This window comes from Paramacrobiotus metropolitanus, unplaced genomic scaffold (assembly GCF_019649055.1).
Source record: "Paramacrobiotus metropolitanus isolate TYO unplaced genomic scaffold, Prichtersi_v1.0 Parri_scaffold0000023, whole genome shotgun sequence".
Taxonomy (NCBI): Eukaryota; Metazoa; Tardigrada; class Eutardigrada; order Parachela; family Macrobiotidae; genus Paramacrobiotus; species Paramacrobiotus metropolitanus.
In genome coordinates, this window is record NW_026570243.1 from 360,447 (window position 1) to 385,235 (window position 24,789).

The 24,789-nt window shown below is 40.5% G+C and overlaps 6 protein-coding genes across 7 annotated transcripts; 2 read left to right on the forward strand and 4 right to left on the reverse strand.

The window, feature by feature from the left end:
* The first annotated feature begins 31 nt into the window (after window positions 1–31).
* On the forward strand, window positions 32–1,719 carry LOC129587052 (signal peptidase complex subunit 2-like). Of its 2 annotated transcripts, none has more exons than XM_055480631.1 (4): window positions 32–227; window positions 347–424; window positions 509–795; window positions 1,328–1,719. In XM_055480631.1, exons 1-4 carry the CDS (start codon window positions 198–200, stop codon window positions 1,512–1,514), a joined length of 582 nt encoding a protein of 193 aa, XP_055336606.1. In that variant the 5' UTR covers window positions 32–197; the 3' UTR covers window positions 1,515–1,719. The 2 variants fall into 2 exon arrangements, with proteins under 2 accessions (XP_055336606.1, XP_055336607.1); XM_055480632.1 differs by having other exon boundaries at window positions 509–789.
* LOC129587051 (dolichyl pyrophosphate Man9GlcNAc2 alpha-1,3-glucosyltransferase-like) lies at window positions 1,665–5,348 on the reverse strand. Its single transcript, XM_055480630.1, has 11 exons — window positions 5,091–5,348; window positions 4,948–5,032; window positions 4,727–4,816; window positions 4,408–4,496; window positions 4,171–4,333; window positions 3,809–3,991; window positions 3,496–3,714; window positions 3,208–3,292; window positions 3,042–3,112; window positions 2,423–2,657; window positions 1,665–2,141 (listed from the first exon to the last, which is right to left on the reverse strand). The coding sequence occupies exons 1-11, from the start codon at window positions 5,185–5,187 to the stop codon at window positions 1,938–1,940; spliced, it is 1,521 nt and encodes a 506-aa protein (XP_055336605.1). The 5' UTR covers window positions 5,188–5,348; the 3' UTR covers window positions 1,665–1,937.
* Window positions 5,349–5,540: 192 nt separating this feature from the next.
* Window positions 5,541–6,751, forward strand: LOC129587119 (40S ribosomal protein S10-like). Its single transcript, XM_055480719.1, has 4 exons — window positions 5,541–5,702; window positions 5,833–5,977; window positions 6,049–6,327; window positions 6,572–6,751. The coding sequence occupies exons 2-4, from the start codon at window positions 5,834–5,836 to the stop codon at window positions 6,626–6,628; spliced, it is 480 nt and encodes a 159-aa protein (XP_055336694.1). The 5' UTR covers window positions 5,541–5,702; window position 5,833; the 3' UTR covers window positions 6,629–6,751.
* Window positions 6,752–6,940: 189 nt separating this feature from the next.
* Window positions 6,941–16,347, reverse strand: LOC129586986 (multidrug resistance-associated protein 1-like). The gene is made up of 26 exons (XM_055480562.1): window positions 16,101–16,347; window positions 15,764–15,943; window positions 15,456–15,611; window positions 15,133–15,270; window positions 14,915–15,043; window positions 14,765–14,826; window positions 13,988–14,408; window positions 13,552–13,812; window positions 13,214–13,345; window positions 12,921–13,133; window positions 12,485–12,716; window positions 12,359–12,426; window positions 11,853–12,098; window positions 11,556–11,599; window positions 10,642–10,696; window positions 9,821–10,502; window positions 9,412–9,653; window positions 9,215–9,283; window positions 8,902–9,101; window positions 8,710–8,842; window positions 8,517–8,618; window positions 8,202–8,348; window positions 7,983–8,141; window positions 7,728–7,894; window positions 7,422–7,616; window positions 6,941–7,286 (listed from the first exon to the last, which is right to left on the reverse strand). Exons 1-26 carry the CDS (start codon window positions 16,149–16,151, stop codon window positions 7,052–7,054), a joined length of 4,719 nt encoding a protein of 1,572 aa, XP_055336537.1. The 5' UTR covers window positions 16,152–16,347; the 3' UTR covers window positions 6,941–7,051.
* A 1,568-nt stretch (window positions 16,348–17,915) lies between these two features.
* On the reverse strand, window positions 17,916–21,288 carry LOC129586988 (uncharacterized). Its single transcript, XM_055480564.1, has 4 exons — window positions 21,154–21,288; window positions 20,025–20,931; window positions 19,084–19,715; window positions 17,916–18,434 (listed from the first exon to the last, which is right to left on the reverse strand). The coding sequence occupies exons 2-4, from the start codon at window positions 20,168–20,170 to the stop codon at window positions 18,127–18,129; spliced, it is 1,086 nt and encodes a 361-aa protein (XP_055336539.1). The 5' UTR covers window positions 20,171–20,931; window positions 21,154–21,288; the 3' UTR covers window positions 17,916–18,126.
* On the reverse strand, window positions 21,094–23,619 carry LOC129586990 (uncharacterized oxidoreductase ZK1290.5-like). The gene is made up of 6 exons (XM_055480565.1): window positions 23,371–23,619; window positions 23,165–23,239; window positions 22,581–22,754; window positions 22,404–22,505; window positions 21,685–22,019; window positions 21,094–21,514 (listed from the first exon to the last, which is right to left on the reverse strand). The coding sequence occupies exons 1-6, from the start codon at window positions 23,420–23,422 to the stop codon at window positions 21,377–21,379; spliced, it is 876 nt and encodes a 291-aa protein (XP_055336540.1). The 5' UTR covers window positions 23,423–23,619; the 3' UTR covers window positions 21,094–21,376.
* Window positions 23,620–24,789: the final 1,170 nt, after the last annotated feature.

Genomic DNA, 24,789 nt, shown 5'->3' on the forward strand with positions numbered 1-24,789 from the left:
AGATGACGCTTTAAGTTCAAGATGCTGTGATCTCGGCTTCGAAAAGATTTTCTGAAAATCATTTTCAGTTTTTTTTAAGTGAAAATCTGGTTCGAAAGTTTATCATTTGGTCTCACGTAGCAGTTCCTAGAATTTTTGTGATTGCGTGTGAAAATATTCTAGACGATCCCTTGATAAAACCTTATAGGGGTACGAGAATGCCTGATACAAGTGGAAGTGATGTTTCGGTGAGAAGAACCTTTTTTTTGCAAATCGCACTATCACAATTCTCATCGTCAGTACCTATTTGTCGCTGTGGTTCTGTGAAGTCTCTCGGAGAATGAGAAATACAAGCTGTAATTTTTAGGTTGTCGAAAAGCCCGTGAAAATCGACAAATGGGACGGAAACGCGGTGAAAAACGCTTTAGATGATGCTGTGCGAAAGGTAATTTACGTTTGGGAATGGGAACTCTGTACTCAGTATTTTTGAAATACGCAACCTGGCTTTATTGTGGTTGCGTTTGTGTAGATTTTCACCGATGAAAATAAGCAGCACTTTGCGGAGGATTATGCCATTATGGATGGACGGCTGGTTATTAGCACGATCTCCGTGGCTTTCTCGCTGATTGCTCTGGGTTATGATTATCTCTTCCCTTTCCCAGCATCCAAATGGGTCTTGGCGTTCTGTTCCATCTCGTATTTTATCACCGTTGGCTGTCTGACACTGTATTTGTGGTGCGTCGAAAAGGGAGTGTTTTTGGTGTTCAAGGAGGGCAAGAACATCTGGAAGGCCACGTCCAACTTGAAAAAGTATGCGTGAGTATGACCGGGATATGTGTTTTTTGTGTACGTGTTAATTGTCACTTGGCTTCTTACCGTTAGGTATAATAATGGATTAATGGTTAATAATAATCTGCAGTGCAAGGTTTGACGGGGTTAACCACTTCACCGGTTTTTGAAGCTCTGAAAATAATCGCACTTGCACAAACTTGATTAACTAAGGAAATTTTAATTTATTTCTATTTGTACTATTGAAAAAATTTATTTGCCATCCATTTTCGTTGAATAATTATGAGGACCGATGTCGCCCAGGTGAGAGATGAAAATAAATAAAATACATGTTGAACTAGATGATTGGAGTGCTAAATATGATACAAGTACTACTAGTACGTTTTTAATAGTCTCTGTGAGACTTTCATACGTTTGCATGCACGGTGCACTAAAGTTACTGAGCTACTGTACTCGTGCAGAACTAGCGATGTTTTTGTCCAAAATCTTTAATTTGTCCTTGTGCTTTACCCTGCAGTAATGAACGTGTTGTAATTCAGTGTTTTGTTTGGTTTTGCAGATACGACCATATGTATACCTTGAAGTTGATGCGCCAGACAGAAGGAGCAAAACAACCCGACAAGGAACAGGAACTGAAGAAATCCGTTGCTGAATTTTTCGATGAAAAGGGAAATCTGGTCTTTAGTCGCTTTGAGAATGAAGTGATGAATCTCTTTCGCAGTATTTCTGACAAGAAAACGAAATAATTTCCCTAGCTTTAATTTTTATGCCAAGTCTTGATGCTGTTTTTTATTGTCTTCAATTTCGGGGCCGGCATGCTCTTTTCTATAGCATGCAAGCATTTGCCGTTCCCTGCTTTGTATTTGGTCTACAATTAGCAGCATTCCCATGAAATCTTTATGATTGTGATTTTAATTGACAAGTAAGAACAACAACATGTCATATCCCATTCGTCTAACTGTTTCCGCCAACACGATTCGCATTAACACAATGGCATACTTGCAACGATAACATTCAAACGATTAAAATCTGTTACAACTTAAAAACAAACTAATAAAACTGTTTCCAATACTCCAAGTTAATTCTCTCTCAGGTGCGTTCCTAAATATCAGCAGAAGTACACAACTTGCGAACATGCGAAAATTATATAAATTAATTTTACAGTCCATCTATTCTTTTTTGGCAAGCTTCCTTCCAACTTTCAAAGGCTCAGCCGAAAACTGACGAAGATGGAAATAGATGGCAAACAATATAAAATGTCCACAAGCATACACACTGAGCAAGAGTGGCCAGAGATCGGGCAGCCGAGGATAAACTGGTGCGAATTCACATGCTAGCGATAAACCAGCAAATCCGGACAGAGACAATACCATCTGCAACAGGCAAAAATTCTAAATTCAACGCATTAAAAGAAAAGCACTCGAATTATCGGCTGAAAAAAGTAAAAACCAATTTTCAGTTATTAAAAAAACGGCATACACAACTAGTGTCAAATACTGGCGCTCTTGGTCGGTGATACTCGTATACAGTATTTAATCGAATTTATCTGTACCGACAAACAGAGCCTTAAAATTTATCGACCGCAAAATTTATAAAACAAAGTGCCGAAGTATTTTCCTCATTACTGTTGTTGGTTACTGTAACCGTGACTTACTAGAGCCGTAAATAAATCATACTGGATTGCTTCCGTCTCATCGCGATCCCTATCTTCCGGCTCCTTGAACTTCCAGAGAATAAATGCATAGCTGAAGGCCATAAACAATATCACTGTAGCAAAACAAGGAATGGCTAAACCATCTTTCAGCAAAAGGGGAAACATGCTAAAGGTCGCTGCCGCAATGAACCATGTACACGCTAATCCATCGTCCGACAGCAGCAAAGTTGCCGGCCTGAAATATTTAACAGAAAATCAGTTTCCATTATCCCGGCACACAGGTACCATCGGATTTAACCAAAAAAGACATTGCAAACATATTATTGTTGCGCTATTAGCGACGCGGTTAATATTTACTATTTATTAGTAAATCAGTATCCAGTGCTTCTTATGTACTCGTAATTTTCATACTTTATTGGTCAAATCAAGGCCACAATACACAAATTTGAAGAAGAAAAACACGCTAAACTATAACAGAAAAATTTCGTAATTAAACTGACTGAAGCTTCCGGCTAAATGCCAGCTAGCATTATTGCTTCTAACGGTAAGTCAGCACTCCGCAGTTCATTTCTGAACTCTGCCGCACTTTTAGTTACCATGAAAATTCGTTAATACATACAGTGCTGCCAACAAAATTCCCTTTTCATGGACTTGGAACGAGAACAGGAAGAACAGAAGTCCACAGTTCAACTGGAAAACAAAAGCAAACCATATGCCGGAATATGAGGAACTGGTTTAGGTACGGGCGTGGAGTAAATAACGCAGCCAATCTAAAAGAGACTTACCAAGCAGTACTTGAATTTCTGCTCATTTGGTTTTCGGAAAAGGTCGCAGCAGGAAATGGAACACAAGGCCAAAGTGATTATGGAGCTGCAACCAAATAAACCCAACATAATTTTCTCTGGCGTACATTATGGTCAATACAAGTACAATATGAGAATCCAAATTTGATGTCTATATACTATTTGATGTCTATATACTACATAATCGTACATACAGTATAGCAACGCAATAGCCATCATTTTCGCCTTATAAAATCAACATCTGCAGATGGTAAACGCAGATATACTTACCTCGCGGTAGCCAGAGTGCTAATATTCCACGACCGCAATTTGATAAGGATGTTCAGAGCACACCAAATATTGGCCACCTTGTCTTCGAATATTCCTCGCGCAAAGGGAAACAGCCGATGCAACACTTGGCCAGCATCGTTCAAGGAGGTGAGAAACGGAAGCCAGCATACGATGAAAGTGACTATTACTGCTGATCCAATCGCCGCCAGTTTTCTCAACCTGCGCAAAAAATTAAGGGTATCACTTTTGCAAAGGGTATCATTCTAATAGTAAGACAGATTCAACAAATGGTTTTCTAGAAGTTTTCACTAACCCGTTGCCCAGAGGAAGCTGCCAACATTTTCCCAAAAGGTAAAAGAAAAATGGAAATGCCAAATATAGACACATCTGTTTATAGTTCAAGGCCAACGAAAACAGAACGGCAGCCACGACATCCTGACGACGGTTGATGGCGAAAATCGCCCAAGCGGTTAAACCCAAGCTAATGCAGTTATACCTGCAAAAACCGGATTATTAAACAAGACTAAAATTTTGTTAATACGGAAACACAAAAACCATATGTACAAGCAAAAGTTAAATAACAGATTGTTGGGAACCAATAATCTAACAGTAATAACATAAGAACTATGAATGTCAAAATTAAACTGCCAGATTACGGCACGTTGTACCACGTACTGGAAATGTCCGTGGTCAATTAAAATCTGTGGAGGTGCTAAAAGTGCCACACAGGCTTCCGCGCAAATACGAAGAATGTACGGAAATCCACCGTGCACGGTGCGCCTCTGGTATACAAGGGCGAATATAGCCGGAAAATATATCAGAATGTCGGCTACGATAGCTAAAATCGCAGGACATAAGCAAGTGTGACAAACAAAGTCATTGTGGATTATTTTTATATGATATGCCAGTTACCGGTTGTGCGCATAAACAACTTATGGGATTCCGTTTCGATTCCCCGAGATTCCGGTAGTGCCACCCATGAAGGATTAATTAAGCTGGCGCTACAAATAACCTGAACTTAGCTGCATGAATTCGGCGCAGGTGAAAATCGTAAAACAAAAGCACGACAGAAAAAACACCGATTTAAACCGAAAAAGAATTCCGCAGTTAATAAACGTAATATGTACGGGCGTGGTAACGTTTGGCGGGATTCCCAACCAGGGTAAAAAATGAAGAAGTGCAAAATCCGACAAACCTAAAAATGCGGAAAACGCAAGTCCACTGCACTCACATAAAGCCACATATCCAGCTGTGATAAGCCGTTAATGGTGGGTAATCCAAACCCCAGTAATTCAGATCGTTGTTGCTTGTGTTATGGTACCTGCCAATAAACCAGTAATTCATGCAAACCTTTTACAAATTAAATTCTAAACGAGATAAAGAGAAACGTTTAATAAAGCATTTACTTATAATAAATGTAAATAATTCAATTAAGTAACTCATTAACAGTACCATTCCGCAGCAGGCAGATTGTAGGTAATTTCCATCCAGTGCCTCTGCGCCTCGAAATCTCCGTGCAAGGGCGGTTTACCTTGCCCTAAAACCCGTGAAAAATTTAAATTTTGAAAATCTTGGCACATTATATTATTTTCTACCTGAGTACGGATGAAGAGAAATTATCCATCGGATGACAGCCGCAAAAAGCGCAATACTGCCGAATTCGTGGATGCAGCGCTGCTTTGACACTAGCATGTTAAATCGCAGTTTTGTGGTGTTCCAGATCAGATTTCCAATATCTGTGCCGTTATCGCAAATTACAAAATTGTTCCCAAAAAGCCAAAAGGGATGCACTTTCTAAAAGCAAACTGAAAATCGTAGATGCAAATGCTTCGAATTTTATTTATAAATTTGGACGATTTATCATTTCGTTCAAAAACATTCAAATGCAAAACGCAATGCAAAATCCAGTGATGCATAGGTGGCGCATTTAAGCACGCTAGTTAATCACGTGGCATTTCGAGTGTATTACTGTGCTTGTGTTCACTTGGTACATTCGCTATAAAACCATTAGTCCATCACTACATTCTTGCACACACGACGAGGTACCCACTTTCATTAGGACCCGGTTAGTGCGCTTGGCAAAAGAAATTTGCAGACAACTCTGGGATTCTCGCGTTTTTTAAGTGGTTATCTTCCTCTTCATCCGCGGGTTTCCACCCTCTATTTTGTGTTATTTTATAGTCCATCGTTTTACGTCATTCCTCAAAGTAAGTTTCCAGATATCCGCATTCGTAGCCTATGCGATACCGGACTGCAAAAACCCGTGGTTTTCGGTTTCCCGAAAATACCTCAGTATTACCCGTGATTCCCAGCAAAATTGAATCTTTTATGTTGCAGAATGTTGATGCCCAAGAAGCACGAAAAGTTGATCCTTGAATATCTGTTCAGTGAAGGTGTTCTGGTTGCGAAGAAGGATGTACATCTGGCCAAGCACCCAAACATTCAGAACGTCCCCAATCTGCACGTTATGAAACTCCTTCAGGTACGGACCGTGCGGGAATGCGATTATGATCGCCTTTTCATGGAAATAACGCTTTTGCATTGCGTTTGCAGAGTCTTAAAAGTAAAGGACATGTGAAGGAACAGTTCGCCTGGCGCCATCATTATTTCTACCTTACCAACCAGGGACTCGATTATCTCCGTGATTATTTGCATCTGCCGGGCGAGATCGTTCCCGCGACCATGAAGCAAAAACCCCAAACGGACGCCAGAAGACCCCGTCCGGCGCCGCGTCAGGATTATCGCGAGGGCCAAGGCTACGGAGATCGTGGCGAATACCGCAAGGCCGCCGAAAAGAAGGGAGAGCTCGGACCAGGACAAGAAATGGAATTCGTAAGTTCTCATATTTGTTCTACTGTTGCAGCCTTCGTTCTGCCGTTTGGCAGGAGTGCAGTGTTATTGAATTATAGTATATAAATTTATGCGGAAAGTCCCCGACTCCGGCAGTGTCGTCGTTTTTGTACAGTGGCGTTAGGTATTTTCTGCGAAACCGAAATTATTTCGCTTAATAATTTGGAATAAGAAAATTTTCGGTTGTATTGGTCTAGTGCACTGTTTTCATGGGTTTTGTTTGCAGCGAGGAGGACAACAGAGTCGGTTTTCTGGATTTGGTCGTGGAGCACCTCGTCAGTAATGTGAAATATTGGTTTAAGTGCAACTTGGTCTGGAATTTCGTAAACTGTTTTCGGACGATCAGTGTTCTCTAGAAATGGAAATATATGCCGATAACATCCAAATAAAGCTGGGTTAAATTGAAGTTGCCTTGAGAGTTGTTTGTTATAGTTTCGTAACTTCACGGTTTAATGGACGTATACTTACGATCAGTTTAACTACCTACAAGTCTACAGCAGATACTTTATACAAAATTTGCTGCTCTAATCCCTGAATGTATCCCCAGGACCCAGGCGTTTACGATTTCATAGTTTATCACCTTACAATACTTCTATCTCAAACACCGGGATCGCTGTTACAAAATCTTCAGTCAAATTGCGAAATGGGACTTCGTAAAAATAAGACGCTGACTATTTTAAAAAAATCAGTTGACTATTTTAAAAAATCAGGAATTGGAATCAGCCGCACTGATAGTGGTAGACGACGGACTTTTGCTGTTACTGACACTCCGGTCACTCTCCGAGCTACTCATACTGGATTCTCCGAGTGCTGACAAGTGATCGGAACTGGGAATGATGTTGGCATCCATTGCGAGACTATAAAATGTTGAATTCGATGTTTTGAGTAACGTATCCGGTGAATCGAACTCTTGAATTCGCCCTCGATCCAGAACCATTACCCTGACATGAGAAAATCCAGTTATATTCAAGTAAGAAAATTTTGTGCCGCAAGGCGTGCAACTCGGATGGTCATTTGAAGGTGTTGTCCAACACGTAAAGGTGGTTTCTGTTTAAAAACGATTCTAGCCGGCTAACCTGTTACAGTCCAGCACACTGCGTAGTCGATGGGCGATGATCAGCATGGTGCAGTCCTTAAATTCATCATGAATAGTTTTCTGGAGCAGCTCATCCGTTTCCGCGTCTAACGAGGCGGTGGCTTCGTCAAGGATAAGGATTTTGGTCTTTCGCAAAATCGCTCGGGCTAAGCAGACCAGCTGCCGTTGTCCCGAGCTAGAAGTGTGCAGCAAGGTCATAATTACAACAAATTATATAGATATAATAAAATAACGTATATATACAGGTACTTGGTTTTTACGTATTAATGCGAGTGGAGCGGCATACCTGAGATTACTTCCTCCTTCGCTCACAGGATGCATTAGTCCGCCTTGCAGACTTCGTACATAGTGTTTCAAGTGCGCTGCTTCTAATGCTTGCCACACGGCATCATCCGAACATTTTCCCGACGGATCAAGATTTTCCCGCAATGATCCGCTGAGTAATAGCGGATCCTGAAGTACATAGGCACATCCACAAATTTATATTTTCCTGTTGAAGTGCCGATGAAGTGCAACATCCTGTATGCAACAAATGACGAACCTGTGGTATTATTGTTAACCGGGATCGCAAGTCATGCAGACCGATCTTCGAAACGTCAACACCATCCAGGATAATGGAGCCTTCGCTGGGTTCAACGATGCGAAAGATACCCAGTGACAATGAGCTTTTACCGGCACCGGTTCTCCCAACGATTCCTATCTATCGCATAACCGAAAATATTTTTGTTAGGCTGCCATTTTTTTGCGCTGTTATCCGCACCTTTTCACTGGGAAGAATATCACAGGATAATCCTTTTAATGCAAGATCCAGACCGGGACGATACCGACATTTGTAGTTGGTAAACTGAATTGCACCCGATGCCGGCCATTCAGGAGGCGGACGGGAATCGGGAATGATCCAAGCTGCCTGTGTTACAGGACATAGAAATCACGTAAAGAAATCTACCTAATCTTGGACTGCACCAGCGAGAAGCACTGAATAATTTTTTTGTGATTTGGTTGGGGCGGTTTTATTTTGCTGTACAAGAAGCTGGCATTCGAAATTTCCAATCCTCTTTGACAGCCAAAAACTTACCTCCTGAGGACATTTAATGTACTCATTCATCCTTTCCACGCTAACAAAACTTATTTCCATATCGCTAACTTTTTGGACAAACCAACTAAGCACCTGCGTAATCTGAAACATGGAATGCAACAATGCATCAACGACGGCATGTTATTCAATCCGAATCAAACGTAATAAGTCAAGCGCAAAACAAAACCCGTACCTGCACGGCATATGTTATAGATAAGCCAACAATTCCAGGATGGATGTCCCAGTTATCGCGACCGTATACAGCCAGCACAGCGGTGATAAAAATGATCACACAGCCAATTAGTTCCAGTCTTAGTGATAACCACCTGCAACCCAAACACAAATCGGTAAGTATATACAAAACATTTAGGAAATGGATGGTGACCTTTGAGCAACCAAGCTGAGATATGCTACGCCATTGTTCAGATCCAGGAAATTCTCAAACTCCTTAATAAAGCGGTCTTGTTGTTTAAAAATATCAATCACACTGGCTCCACTAAGCGTTTCTTGGAAATGGGAAAAGAATGGGGAACGGGATATGGCTTCCAGTTGCTTCAGTTGACGACTGGTAGTAATGTAAAAGTACTGCAAAAAGGAACATATAAATGCCAACACCTTGGAAATGCAACAGGTCATGAAAAAATAAACAGCACTGAATACTGACGGTACACTTCTGTAGTGCAATAAGTGCCTCATACCTGCAAAATCACATACACAACGGCAATGGGGACCATGAATGCCGAAAAGAGAGGGTATGCATAAATCAGCTAAAAATGCAATCGGAAAATAAGTGTGTATCAAGTCACGACACGGCAAATTACTTAAACATCATATTATATAGATATTTTAATTTATCGGTACTGGTAACTTATATGCAGCAAGTTGCGAAACCTACAATTGCTAGTGTCCCTAAAATATTGAACAGCGAATTCAAGCACTGCCGGAGACTTTGCGGAACATTGACATCGACAGTATCCACGTCCTTGCTAAATCGATTTGTGATGCGGCCTAGTGGCGTAGTGTCGAAAAACCACATGGGCGCTTTAATTAGATGCCGCAGCATTCGATTATGCAGTATTCGACTAGCCAGTGTCAGGCCAAATGCCAAGCACATCATCGAAATGAAGAAAAATAATCCTGCAAAAATCAACCCGAATATTTAAGATCAGTTCAAAAGTATAGATGAAGATACACTACGTTCATTCACATAACTGCATGAATACTCAATAATTTTGATAACCCAGATTCGAATTCGATTTAGTTAGTAAAAATCAGTAAACTCTTACTGGCAGCTTCGTGCATACCTTGCAAAGCGCCCAATGCTCCATAAACTCCCAGTCGCAAATTTCTGGTATAATTGTCAGGATGTCCATCAGCTTTGGCTTGGGAAATATTTTTATCCTCCACCCATTCACTCAACCAGATACTCGTCGATACGGAAAACGCCGTGGATGCCGCATTGGTCAGCAATATCAACATGGTTATTCGTAAGGTCACCGTGCGCATAAATTGCCAATACACCAGCCAACTGGCCCGTTTCACACCGTTTCCTTCTTTTCCCTGAAGACCCGCATCAGATCCCTTACTCCCTTTGTCCCCTTTTTGTTGCACCTGTTTCAGCCGGCTGTGAAGATCTTCTAGGGAGTCTACGCGGGAGATTTGCGAGGCTAACCGCTGAGGCCTTCGTGATGCGATCAGACTGCGACGGTGTTCGCGCAGGGACGTTTTCATACTACGGGGAAGCTTCTGTACCACTTCGTCCAGCGTCTTCTTGCGGTGATCGGCTTCCGCAGGATCCAAAGCCGGGTTGACGTGCAGCGCTTCAATTTCATTGCGCAGATGGGTCTGAATGAATTCGGCAAAGGGACCGTTGCAGTGCAGGAGGTCTTGGAAAGAGCCGGATTCGGAGATGTGACCATCTTCCAGAACAACCAAGTGGTCAATGTACGGGAGGAAGTGGTAACCGTTCATGACGACAATCCTCGTCTGATCACGAAAATAAAGAACTGTTATAAACGCGCAAATTATTCGCAATTCGCTACTGCAAAGTAACCACACTGGCCTCACATAAATCAAATGGCGATCGAAACACAGCATTAATACTACCACAGTATACGTGCCTTACTTTGTCCTTTAAGAGTCCCGTTGGTCCAAGAACGTTTTCGAACACATACTTCGCGCTGTAAAATGTTATTAATTTTACATAAAGCTGTGTAGCAAAGAGTGATTTACATAAAAATATATCAGATAATGACATCGTACCGAGCAAAAATTAGATTATTCTCAAAATAAATTGTAAATTAATATACACCATATGCGTTATTCGAAAGGCTATATTTGTGGCTATTCTACACTTGTATACTCTATACTTGTGACTATTTTACAGCACATGTAGGTAGATACAAGTGTTTGCAAATGCTTGTGTAAATGCGAAATGCAAGTTCATCAGTTATATTCCACTAACACAATCACCTGACACTGCCGATACACGGAGATTTATCGTTTAACCCGATCCCAAGGCATGATTTCGTACGCTCGCCTAGCGAGCGCAAACGGATACATATTTCGAGCACCCAGCGGATCGCTTGGCGAATACGCAAAACTGTTTGATTCAAAATGGCCATAACTTTATTCTGCCATTATGCACGACAACTTCTTTGGTATCAAAAATCTTCCCACAATTTTCCTCATCTTTTGACGCATTAGTTCGTAGACTTCATCCAGAACCAGATCTTGTTTTAACAGGATCTGGTTCTGGATGAAATCTTTTGTTATAACAGGATCTAATTCATGAGATCTATCAACCAAAGCGTCAAAAGGTGAAGAAACATTTGGGAAGATTTTTGATACCAAAGAAGTTGTCGTGCATAATGGCAGAAAAAAGTTATAGCCATTTTGAATCAATCAGTTTTGCGTATTCGCCAAGCGATCCGCTGGGTGCTCGAAATCTGTATCCGTTTGTGCTCGCTAAGCGAGCGTACGAAATCATGCCTTGGGATCGGGTATAATATGTCTACCGAATTTATTCGATTTGCTTACACTTTTGCGTCCAAGGCGCTGAGAGGATCATCAAGTACAAAAACCTGCAACATTAATACTGGTCGTAATTTCGTGTTTTATCAAGACACAAAATATATTTTTATTGTGCAGGTACGTGTGTAAGATTATGTGTGAAGTTAAAAGATTCTTAATTATGCATTGTGTGTGAAGTACACGAGTCAATTTTACATACAGAGTACACAAAATATTTTTAACTGTTGAGGCAATTTTGGAAAGCACACAAATAGAGCAGGGTGTAATTATATTATTTTGAGAAGTACTATACCTATGCCTTACTTCTGCATGGCCGTAAACAGTTCGCGCTAAACAGAGCCGCTGCTGTTGTCCTCCGCTCAAATTTGAACCTTGATCCGATAACACAGTTTCATCCCGTTCTTGGAATGACTCAATATCCTCTTCAAGAGCGCAGTCCTGCACAACGGTTTGGTAGGCAGACTTTTGAAATGGCCGGCCAAATAAAATATTGTCTTTGATTGACCGGCTTTGCAGCCATGCTTGTTGCGGCATGTATGCAATTGATTCCTATGGAAAACAGTTTTGTCGGAAAATTTGCTGTCATACTCGTAATAGCTACTAGTATTTTAAATTGTAGCATGGGTCTTCGTGCATGTTGTAAATTTGATTCCCTTATTGCCTAGAACGCCAGGCTGTACGAATAATACGGATCAGTTGTTAGAATCGAGGTGGGACTAAACGTCAGTTGCGTTTTCGCAATAATTATTCGGTTAAAAATGTGCAAAATAATTTCCAGCGCGTCTTGGGATGAGATAACATTGTCTTACCGCTGATTCAACGGTTCCCGATCGCCGATTCATCAGTCCTAGTAAGGCGCGACATAGGGCGGTTTTTCCTATAATTTAGATCGCTGCGTCATAGGAAATGTTTGTTTGTTGCGGAAATGTATGTACCAGATCCGGCTTGGCCCACAATACCGACTAGCTTGCCGGCTGGGATTTCCAGGTTGATATTCGACAAGCACTCATGACCAGGCTCGGCTGACCATGCGAAATAACCGTTACGAATTGTGACGGCTGTACTGTAGTTGGCGGGCTGTTGTTTGCCGGTACTTACGCCGGACACGTAAGGTTTGGGTTCGTCAGCATTAAGTGCACTCGTGAGGCGCGTTTTCGCCACCATTGCCTAGGGTACAAAAAATAGTTAACGATGAACTTTGCTGAAAGATCAAAATTGGTATTTATAAACTACGCGGGAAAACGCAAAGTGACCTAAAAGTACGTATCATGTCATAAATAATTTGAGCAATTTGCGTTGAACGAGTATGTTAGATACAGAGAATTTTTATTGCATAGAAAGCTATGATCCTGTTAAAAGATCTCGTACTACCTGAATGACGTTTCCAATAGTAGGAGGGAGCATATTCATTGGGTTTTTTAAGATGTTAAAAACAGCGATGGCAACAAACGCCTCTTCACTGTCCAGAACATGGCCGGCCAACACGTAGCAAGCAAACGTTGCTAAAGCCACAATGAAAGGTGACATAATGGAATAAAACGTAGAGAACGCGGTAAGATACGCTATCGATCGCAATGTTTTCAACTAAAAAAAGCAAACTGTGAATAAACTGCATTAACCAGCTACCATATCGCTGTTAGTGGATAGTACGGCAATTTTAATACCTCGTCAGAACGAAATCGAAATATTCGTTTTTCGTAGATTCCTTCCCACGCGTGCAGTTTTAGAAGTTTGATTGCCCGAAAGACTTCGCCAGTTAACCGTACACGAGCGTCTTTTGCCACCATTTGTTTCACCTGGACAAGTACAATCTAAGAAGTCTAATTAATATTAATGCAGATGTTTCATGATTCGTAGCGTATTCAATTTTCTAGGTAGTACTTTGTATGTATAAATCTAGATGAATAATCAGAATTTTTTGTCACAACTGCTTTATATAACTTAAACCATTTGCTTTGTTCTAACAATAAATGGATTTTACTTGTCACTGCTGTGCTCCTACCTGAAGTCGCTTACTCCACACTGCAATGCCGACTTCAATGGGTATACTCAAAACCATAACACCCAATCCAGCAAATGCTGATGCACCCAAAACATTATGCAACAGGTACATGGAAATGCCGATCTGAAGTGGCACTTCCCATAACTGATTTATAAATGATGATAAATCCATAATCCGCTGCGCGTCCACCGAGATCAGGTTAGTCGGCTGGAATTGTTTTGCATTTGCTTCACTTCGTGTAAACGGCCCGGTGCGCAAAATCTGTAATAAGCAAGACATATTTAATCAACGGCCTGGATTAAACATTATTTACAGTATATTTAGAAATTATTTGTTAAAGTGCCAGAAATGCAGTTCAGTGTGCACGCGTGCGTGAAAATTTTTAACAAAATCTAACAAAATGGACAAAAAATCTGCCGTTTTGATTTCGCATTACCTTTCTGTAAACTGCGCTCATCAACGCCGTGCGTATTCGTAGTCCCAAAATATTGCACCGATGGAAATAATGTCCAATAGACATGGTCTGGATCATGGAAGCAAGGAGTAACAATGCGGCAAAAAGATAACCTTTCCAAATTTCATCCTTAGGATGTTTGACAAAGAAGATCAACCGGCGCAATAGTTCTGGCACCGAGAACAACATGGCATTGTAGATTAATTTCAGAAAGCAGCTAAACATGAGCTCCATCCAAAATGCTTTCAACAACACCGTCCCTAGCGGAACAGAAGACATGCGTGCTGCATAATTATCCCAGTGTTTAAAAAATATAGCCGACACGGTTTTGGCTTTCTCCTGTGGACTTAATCGCCATAAATTGTCCACAGTGAATGTTGATTTCCAGCCGCGATACACGATTCTGTTGTGCAAAGAAAAATATAAGAACCCCAAAAAGCCTAAAAATAGTGTAGTACAGAAAAGAGAAATGTTGTCAGTTTATCGTATAAAAGACTGTAAAACGGTTGCGTGCGAAAAAGGGGCGATATATATATGTAACGTACCCTTTATAAAGGAAATGACTAGCGGTAATTGTGTAATAAACACTTTCCTCCGGCTTTACAGAGCGTATGTTAAATTCAGCTTTTGCACAGTGTTGTAAGCACATCAATACCACTAGCAAGCCAAGCGCATTTTATGCGTCCCCACAAACTATTCCTATTAGACAACCTCAAAATTTAATGTTGTCATGTTAAAATTTTGAGATTGTAGACTTGCCGGTTAAACCACCAGAACAACAGCTGACTGAGGAACGGCGAATGCCTTTCCGGGGATGCAAACTACAAATTCAACACAATCAAAAACACCATATTAAAACTACTGTATTAAAGTTAAGGTGAAAGGTGAATTTGCAGTGCGGATACTTACGCTCTGAACATCTTTGTCGAAATGGCATGAATACGAAGAGAAGGAGGAAAATATCAGCAGCGCCAGTATTAAGGCACTTTGTATTATTTGAACAGCCACGCGGAATTTTTCCGTTAAACTGTCGACACCCTAAAAATAAGTGGATAATAATTGAATAATTGTTAAACCTAGATAAGAATTTCATAACCAGTTTACTGGTAATGTGTACGAAAACCTACAAGGTCAATGAGAAGTTTTATCTGCGTCCGGAGGATCACACCTTCCGTAATAGCCGTCAGCAACCAAAAAATAAACAATGCTCCATTAGACGCGCGCCGCTTCCGCCAGTCCAGTACCACATAAGAAATGTACAAAACCTGCAATGAGAATTATCTATGCTTTGCGTTATTATTCTCGTCTGCTACATGGTAAACTCCATTCGGTCCACTGTAAGCAGTTTTGTTTCAAACAAATCGGTAAATATTTCAAAAACTGTGTCATTAGGATAGCTGACACGGCAACTACTGTTCGTCAAAACAAGTGCATTCCTGACCGAACTTACGTAGGTTGATAACTGGATTACGGCCATAAAAATGTCGGCGTACTGGTGGACGGGAACGTCGTAACCCAGTACCGGTCGGGATCCATACACCGCCAGACCATAGGAGGAAAAGATCAACTCCATAATACTGGTGGCGCACAATATACTTCCCATTGTCTGAATTCGATAAAGATCAATAATCATATTAATTTATCTATCTTATAGTTATACGGTACGAGTATTATACTTGTACATAATACAATATCTACATGTACAATGCCACAGGGCGCATGTATACCTGTAGACGAATCAAATGCAACACTGCTTACCATCTTCGTCCAGAACAGATACGTTCCGGTATCTTTCCCTGATGTTTTCTTATGCGCAATAATGCACAGTTGTATGGGGAAGAAAATCCACAAGAATGCGCATGGAATAACAGTAAGGATTGTCTTTTGGAAGCAGTTGGTAAAGTCCGGATCATCCGTGTACCAGGTCAGGTTGTTGTCCTGTAATTAATATCACGTAAAAGCGCGCGTGTATAAACTGACTGACTTACAGTCATACGATCGAGTACAATCTGAGCATCCGGCGCCCGCCCACAAAAACATGACTATTTTATTTTTCCGTAGTATTGAAATCCTTGTTATATGTTTCGCGAATTACCCATAGCGGAGAATCACAAAACACGGCCGCGCCGTCATCAGGGTCCATCATCGGAGACACCAATTTAAACCAAACACCAGTTTTTTATCCAAACCAATGATGTTCCAAATACCTCCCGTTGTACGGATGAGAATATCACTACAAATGTACAATGACACACTGTCTTCTAAACTAAGCTTACTGAAGTAAATTTTCTAAACTAATCCACACCAAAATTTTGATAATAATTTTGGAGAAAACTAGAGAAAATTTGTGGAAACTGCATACTCGTACTGGTCATAACCCTGTGCCGACTCAAAGTTGGCCACTATAACAATACGATGAGCAGTTTTTCCCAAGTACTGCGCATTGTACGCTAATTTCAAGATGACCGCACTTGTCAGCAACAAATTCCAATAATTTATGCCACCTCTTCTCGAAATGATTAAGTGCTCTTGACAGAGTAAAATATCCAAAAAAAACAGTTAAACAGCAGCTGACCGGGAGATTACACCAGCACTGCACATTTCCGGTGTAAAACATGTAGGGTTGCAATTTGCCACCAAATACATTTAACTGAGACGTTTCTAGTTTGTACTTCAAGAACGATTTAAAATTAATGACACTTATACAAATTGAAAATTATACGGAAAATGAATATACAAACCATGCACAGCCTGTCCTTGCAGATTGGGAGGTACGAGTAGTGTTTATCTCAAAATCGTAAAATGAAATTCAACTAAAATTTAGCATCTTTAAAACAATTTCTGACGGACGTTTCTCGCGGTACAGATACATCCACAAGGGGACTTACGTATCGTCATTTATTATACTTTAAGAATTGCTGTACATAAGGTACGTAAGATTTGGGTTAGAAAATGACTTTTCCAAACGACACTTGACATGCGCGAAAGTGGATTGCTTATGCGCAAAGGTCAAGCCATATTACAGCTTGGTCCGATCACAAATTCAATGGATCAAGGGTGTACGATCAACACAGCTACCCTACTTTTACAACAGCTTCTCACAAGATAAAACACAGGTCTCTGTTCCTTAAGTTTTAAACAGCATTTCTAAAGGTCGCTGTACTTCTAAAATGGTAACCGACAATGAATCACGAAGCTGTCTGGTACGAATGTTTGCAAATGCTGATATTTTCGGAATTTAGCAGAATTGTTGTTAATGCTCAGTCAAAGGTAGCATAAAAATAAATGTATTACCAGAATGAGATGGAAAACACTGACCATTTATCCGTTAAATACCATCACAGCAAAATAGCAATTTGCCCAAACAAGTGGTTTAATAATTTTAGATAGGCACTTTGCAATTATGCATAACTGATTCGCAGTTTAACTCATACCATTCAAAATACAATACTACAAATGTATAAAATACGTTACAATACAATATGCAACAGGTAAACAAACTTTAATATATTTTAACTGCATACAGTCAGAATGGATTTGTATGTTATTACGGAATACGGATCAACTGTCAACCGCTGGCTTCAAGCAACCGAGATCCCCAACCACTAAGCAATCCAGATCCCCCAACCAAAGTTTACTATACGCGCGGAGAGGCATCCTTGTCAAGTATACTGAAATTGCGCCAGCGAAAACATTAATAAGAAAGTCGAACAATTAAGATCGTAGACCAGTGTCACAGCGCGTAAATACCGTATAAGCCATAATACTCGTACAATAATTATACTCGTATGAGTGTGCAATTATGGATTAGCTGCTGGCCTGCTGGTCAAGTTTCTGTCGCGACAGGCCGATGTCGGTATTCAACTATTCATTGAGTTGGAGTTTTCAAGTGAGACAGAATACCAGAAGATTATTTCAGTTTAGGTAATTGTTCAAGTTTCGTATTTTCTGCAGTAATTTGGTATCAATGTACAGGCCAGTTCACGGATCGAGTCAGAGCAGAGCAGATCAGGCAATCCAACCAAACTTATTCCCCAAAAAACGTACAAAAGGCTGAGCATTCATGAATCAACAACTGAAATTACTGCAAGTCACAACATCACATAGAACGTCGTTAAAACTTAAAATTTCGGATCACACAATGGTTCACGTATGTCATTTATCATTGTGCAAAGTTTGTCTTGGTCCGTTCGACTAAAAAGTAAAATCCCCCCTTCCATTTGGCTGGGCAGTCTTATACTGTCCACTCTGGATTCGCGATCATAAGAAAAACAGCTGGAAGATCCTTCGGAAAACATTTTATTAATAAATTCCGCATCTGTATTTGCAGAGTCAGTATGATTTTTCGTTGCTCGACACGAAAGTCCTTCGAGAGATCCATAGTGGGCTTGATGATCTCTTTTTGTTTCTAATGCATAAGCAATCTGACCTGGAATTATCAATTAACTATCTCACTTACTATAATAAACAAAATGGCACATGTACACAAAGACAGGAAAAGATTCAGTGCTCTAACTATAACACTGCTCGAATAAGAATTAAAGATGTTGTACAGCAATCTTAACTGTTGCATTAGAGGCGCACCTATCGTTAAAAAAAATAAACGATCGCGGAGAGATAGATTTAATCAACAGAATATTTCGGTCTATTGCCAACCACTACTCAGCCATTCTAGTCAACCAATTAGCCAATCACGCACAAAAACAAAACCGCGACAAAACGCAAAATCATAATAATACTTATATGATTTATGAGTGATACACTGCGGCGCATTATATCACTGCGGTGATGTGCTAAAAATTATACTGCCAAACAAAATTATTGCGTGAATGGAAATTTGTAAAAGTACTTAATAGTGGCAACGTGTCACGTATCAGAATACTGAAGAGTCTTTGTAAATTTTGAACAACCGTTACGATACCAAAATCGTAAACAATGTCATGGAAGCTTCAAGTAAGTCAGAAAGAAGACAGGTCAGAGAACTCAAGAAAACCTTCAAATACCACTGTGCAAAAAAACAGCACTGCGATAAACATTTAAAAAGCAAGCTGCAAGCACGGTAAGGAAAGCAATCTTACCTAGGACATTTATGCCATCGCCGATATCTTTTAACTCGTGCATATTCTCAAACGATATACCGCGTCTTCCTAGCAATCCATTCGGGCACGCATACTGCACGAAGGAATCATCCAGATACTTCCATAGATGTCCAGCATCCAAAGTTTGGGAAAATCCCGAAGGCATCATGAAATCAATGCGTCCATTCTCCACTTTGAACACGACAAAATACTGCCAACCTTCATCCAGATCATCCTCCAAAGGCACATTTACGCACAGAACCGGAACACTGCCCTGGCGTAACCAGTACGCCAACATTCTGTCTAACGAGAGATTCATACTGGACCGCACCGGAAAGAAACGCCCAGTGACGGCTCCGCACGAAGACCGCACGGCTGCGGCGATAAAATCAGCAGGAAAAACGGCGCCGTCGCGGTATAACTTTACCAGATCTACAATCGTCTCTGGCTGCGGGGGCAATTCGTTATCGTCATGAGGACAGGCATGATATTCAACATCCATCGCGAATAATAACACTTGCAACCAGCTTCCTTCGAGATCGTCGAGAGCATCCGTGAATCTCAGGTGTTCAGTACTGGATATGAATGCTGATCTATTCTTAATCTCCACAGGAGAATCCGCCGCAGACCACCTAAACTCATAATATAAATAAAATAAATTCTAAATAAATTCTAAATCAATCTAAATAAATTATAAATAAATTATAAATAAAAAAATTTAAATTCTAAATAAAATAATTATAAATAAAAAAATATAAATTCTCGATAACCATCAGTGCTGGTTTGGTCTGGTGCTGCGGGGGTTATGGTTAGCAACGTTGAAATTCTTTCTGTTGTGACATGCCGTTTACGATATGACAGCTGATAAAATCACATGAGATCACAGGATACGATGATACCGTAGATAGCAGAAGAATGTTTTTTACTCTTATAACATTTACCATAGTGATACATCATCGCCATCGACAGGCTGCTCCGGAGGGTTATGCTCCTCAAAGTCGTCTGGTTTCTCTTCAAAGTTTCGCACACGAGACGCGCGAGAGCAATCGGGATCCGCGCAAGGACTGATAAATGTTGGTAACTCCATTCAAGAATCCACAACGTTTTTGTGGCATCGATATAGGTAGGTAGAACTAGAGGCTTAGAGCTACTACACACCTGAATGAAGAGTGCTCGCAGTAATACGTACAGTACTATACGAAGCGATACAGTGGTTATCTGAGATCAAAATTCAGACCAAAAACTACGAGTAGAATAACATGAAACGTTCAGGGGCTTTACTACAGAAATGCTTTGTTTTACATTTTTTGTTTTACACATTGGATGGGGACAAAAAAACCAAAAAAAAATTTAAAAACCTTTGAAAAAGATAAGCAAGCAGCTGCGAAAAATCTCCAGTACATGGACTTAACTTAACTTTAATGTTGTTCTAGGCGACAAATTAGTCACACAGATTGTTAGTAAGTTTGCTCACAAAATAATAGGGCAGCAACAGAGAGAATATAAATCAGCAAAGTGGAGTTTGGGCATAAGTCGTAATAGCTATAAATGTTGATAAAAACACATGGTTCTGTAATATGACAAGCGGGCAATTACATATGTTTTAAAGAAGGAGTAAAACGGCGGTTGGAAGTTAAGTAATCAGAAAAGATCTGAATTATTATTAGCATGTTAGAAATGACGAGTAAGAGGCTGGAGATGCGGAATGGTAGAATAAGAATCTTCTTTCGAAGAACTTCGAAAGAATAAGCGCACACCAAGGGTGGTTAACTGGCCACTAGGATAGCACAAAGCCACAAAGTGCACAAACCACAATCGTATTCATCCGTGGGAATGGAAAGCAGGTTTCTGAAATTCATAATCCCCAATTCTAATGCTCTGTCTGCTGTCGGTATACAGTAATACTGAAGTCATTTCATGATTATTTGTTATTATTGAACTGCGTAAATTGATTGCAATTTTGACTGCTCTTTAAGACTAAAAATCTTTAAAACAGAAATTCAGTTCAAGTAGAGTAGAACAGCTTTATCAGATACACTAACAACTGCATTTATCAACTTCAGTACTTACCACAAAACTCAAGCACAAGTAGGCAGAAATGCACACAAAGTCGAAAACATAAAAAATACAAAAAAGGGTGGCAGTGTATAAAAATTAGAAAAGTACAAAAAAGAAACAAACGGGACGATCACTTGGGAAATATCACACAATCAACAGATCGATATCAATAGCAGCAGCACAAAAACGACTAAGAAGACGACATATCATCCCGGGTATCCTGTATACTGCACTTTCACAATCCAAGCTTGTATCCGTCAGGCAGGTCATTATCCAGCTTCTCTTGCATACCTTCACGGTTTTTTAGACATCGACCAACATGCATCGCATCCAAAACAGCCATGTGTCGATCGGCCAAACTGAAGTCCAAAACCTAAGAATTGTAGCAGATTTTCATCTTTTGTCAGTTCTATGCAATCAGTATTTATTAACCAGTGATAGTGCCGCTAACTTCCGCTGCGCCGGAAACGCCAGTACAAATTCAAGTTTTGGGCACAAAAACTGACGAATAATCCTCCATAACCATCAAGAAATCACGCTTACATCAATATTTTCGCGTAGGCGCTGGCAATTTGTCGATTTTGGTATGGTAACTACTCCGCTTTGGATAGACCAGCGAAGCAGAATTTGCGCTGGTGTTTTCCCATACTGCTGAGCAATCTCATTAACCGCCGGTATTTTAATAAATGTTCCTTTCCCCAACGGACAGTATCCCTCAAACTGAATATCATTGTCCTGGCAAAACTGCAGCAGGGAAGGAGATCGATTAAGGACATGGAACTCCGACTGGTTAACATGGGGGACAATGCTGGCATAATTCATCATTTCAATCAGATCATCTTCGGTGTAGTTGCTCACGCCGACAGCTCGACATAAACCTAACGACAATCAGATTAAAAATGGTGATAAGGAAGAAATAACCACAGTAATAAATAATCTGACCAACTGTTTTTCGTACAGTTTACTTTATGGTGCCGCGCCCAAAATCAAAACACTTATGCGATATTATCAACAAAATTTTCCGAAAAAATAACAAATTACAGCGTCGCAGCGTTATATGATTCACAGAAGGTTAACGGTTACAAAAAAGCAAGACACGGTCGATAACAGCTAACAATAACAAAAAAAACCACCACAGCCTAATATCTACAGCAACCATAAAACGATTAAAACCAAAGCCGATAACTACAGGTTAAACTGTCACTAAATACTGTATATATACTTGTACGAAAAAAATGAGTACAAGTAGGTAGTTATGTTACCTTCATCATACAAAAGTTCTAATTCCCTCCAGGTTTCTTCCAGCAATTGCTTGGGATTGCTACACCATCCAGGAACGAGCGGCCAGTGAAGAAGGTAGAGATCTAAAAACGTTATACAAAAAGTGTCATTCCGTGCAACTACGATGCATTAATATGTTATATCTGCAGCAGCATTACCCAAATAATCCACACTGAGCCGCTTTAGAGATCCCAACAAAGCTGATTTGGTAGTCGATTTCCCATAATCGCTCGGCCACAATTTGCTGGTTAAAAATAAATCTTCCCGATTACGCTGACTTTCTGCGATAGCTTTCGACAACAGTCCTTCATTTCCGTAGCGTTTCGCGGTATCTACAAAATGTTTCTTAAAACAGGCTGCACAAGTCACAACACAACTTTATTGTAGAAGTAAGAACACACGGTCACATCAATACTGCTCGTTGCCGAAGCCGTTCAAAAATCGAACAACATCTGCCTTTCACTCTTTTTCATTACTTCGTATGGTTAAATATATCCTACAATTACATTTTATTATGGATTCAGACTTGAGTCATTGATAACAACATTAAACCAAATTTAGCGCTTCGCGTCCATTACTGTCAGCGCCGCAACTTACAAGCAACAACAATACAACAACAAAAACCAAAACAACCAACAAAAACCTAACGATCGAATGAGATATTTACGTAAACTTACAGTTTTTTTATGTTTCCACAGACAGCCTTAGAATAAAGCGACCAAAGTCCCACTTACAGACTTACCTATCAGTTCATATCCGCATGTTTTCAAAGCATAGACCGCTGCCTCGTGCGAATATCCTCCGGAATGTGACGTCCCTGTAAACACAAACAGCAAAACAATGAATAATGATTTAAAATAATAATAATTTAACGCAATAATGGCTCTGCATCATAAAACCTATTTGTCAACCCTGGGATCACGTTATTTATTACTCCAACACCCATACCTAATCCAAGTTTCGGAATTCGCACTTGATTCGAAAGAGAAAAATATTCCATCCCACATGCATGTCACGTACCAGAAAATATGTCATATCTATGCCACCAAACTATGGAAGAAATATTTACGTCAAATTAATCTGAAAAATTCACATTACTAGTACTTAATTTTAAAGAATTATTCAAATCACCGTAAACTGTACTTAATACCATCCTGCTTGATGCCTGCACCAGAGTGAAACTACAGTAGTGCACGCGATATGTATGGAGTGATAAATAAGTACTCAAAATTTGGCGAGGCGTACAGCTGCAGCAGAGCTGCTGCGGTGCAGTTGCATTAATTTTGCCATTCACCATCAGCTGTACGTCGTGACTGACCGCATTCCACCGGCATAGTTGTATGTCTAATGTCTATTGTCTGGCGCATTCATACCAAGTTAACTTCTCAATAATGTTCCCACGAAAACAAAAGGATTTTCTTTAGCGAAATATTACTGTGTTCCAGATAATTCCGACATTATGATATACTTTCGAATTGAAGTTTATTATGGATGTCATTTTTCACTATACTTTAGGTTCGGAAGTCATTTAAAACTTCGAAACTTTTTTTATCAGTTAAATCTTTCGCGTCACGATTCACATGTTGTTGTCGTCCGATCACTGGACGTTATTGCGTTGCGCTAACAACAGCTGCACTCGTACCGCCTCGCTGTCTACTCCAGGTGCCAGAAAAACTCCTTTTGATACCACACCCTCGCAACCGCTTGCCAGCAGCAGGTATAAAAACCCGATAACGGCGCAGTCTGTCCGTCATTTGTTTAGGCGTCGTGTTCGATTTGACTAGAATCAACCATCAATGTTCTCCAAATCTGGACTTACGTCTGTAATTTTTTCTGACTAAAGTTGTTTGGTGCTTGTTTCGGTTTTCAGCTGCCCTTTACAATCACACGGAAGTGCATACTGTGCCTTCATGGATATTCCGATTTGATCACCTTTTGCTTTTGAACACCAGGCGGATGCGCCTAGGTGGCAGAATCCACTGTCACCGGGATAGCATTCGTCTACTGTTGGAAGTTCTTAATATTAATTTATAATTTTTCACTGTTCTGTTCTGCGTGGATTCTGTGGCGGCAATTCGGCATGAGCGGGGGTTGATGCACCCAGGTGGCCATTTAAGCCAATCTGGTCACCGGGCATGCATTAGCCCTCGGTCGCGTCGATACTGGATTATTTCCGGATTTTCAGATTATGCCGGGATTTGTGATGCTCCACCGATCGGTTCCTCAGAGGAAGCTGGTGCTGCTCAGGGTGGCCAGGAAATCCATTCTGGTCACCGGGCATGCATTAGCTCCCTCTGGTCCGACGCGTATTCGACGCTCCATGGTGACTGGAGCTCTGCGGGTCGGTTGTTTGTACCGGGAAAATTC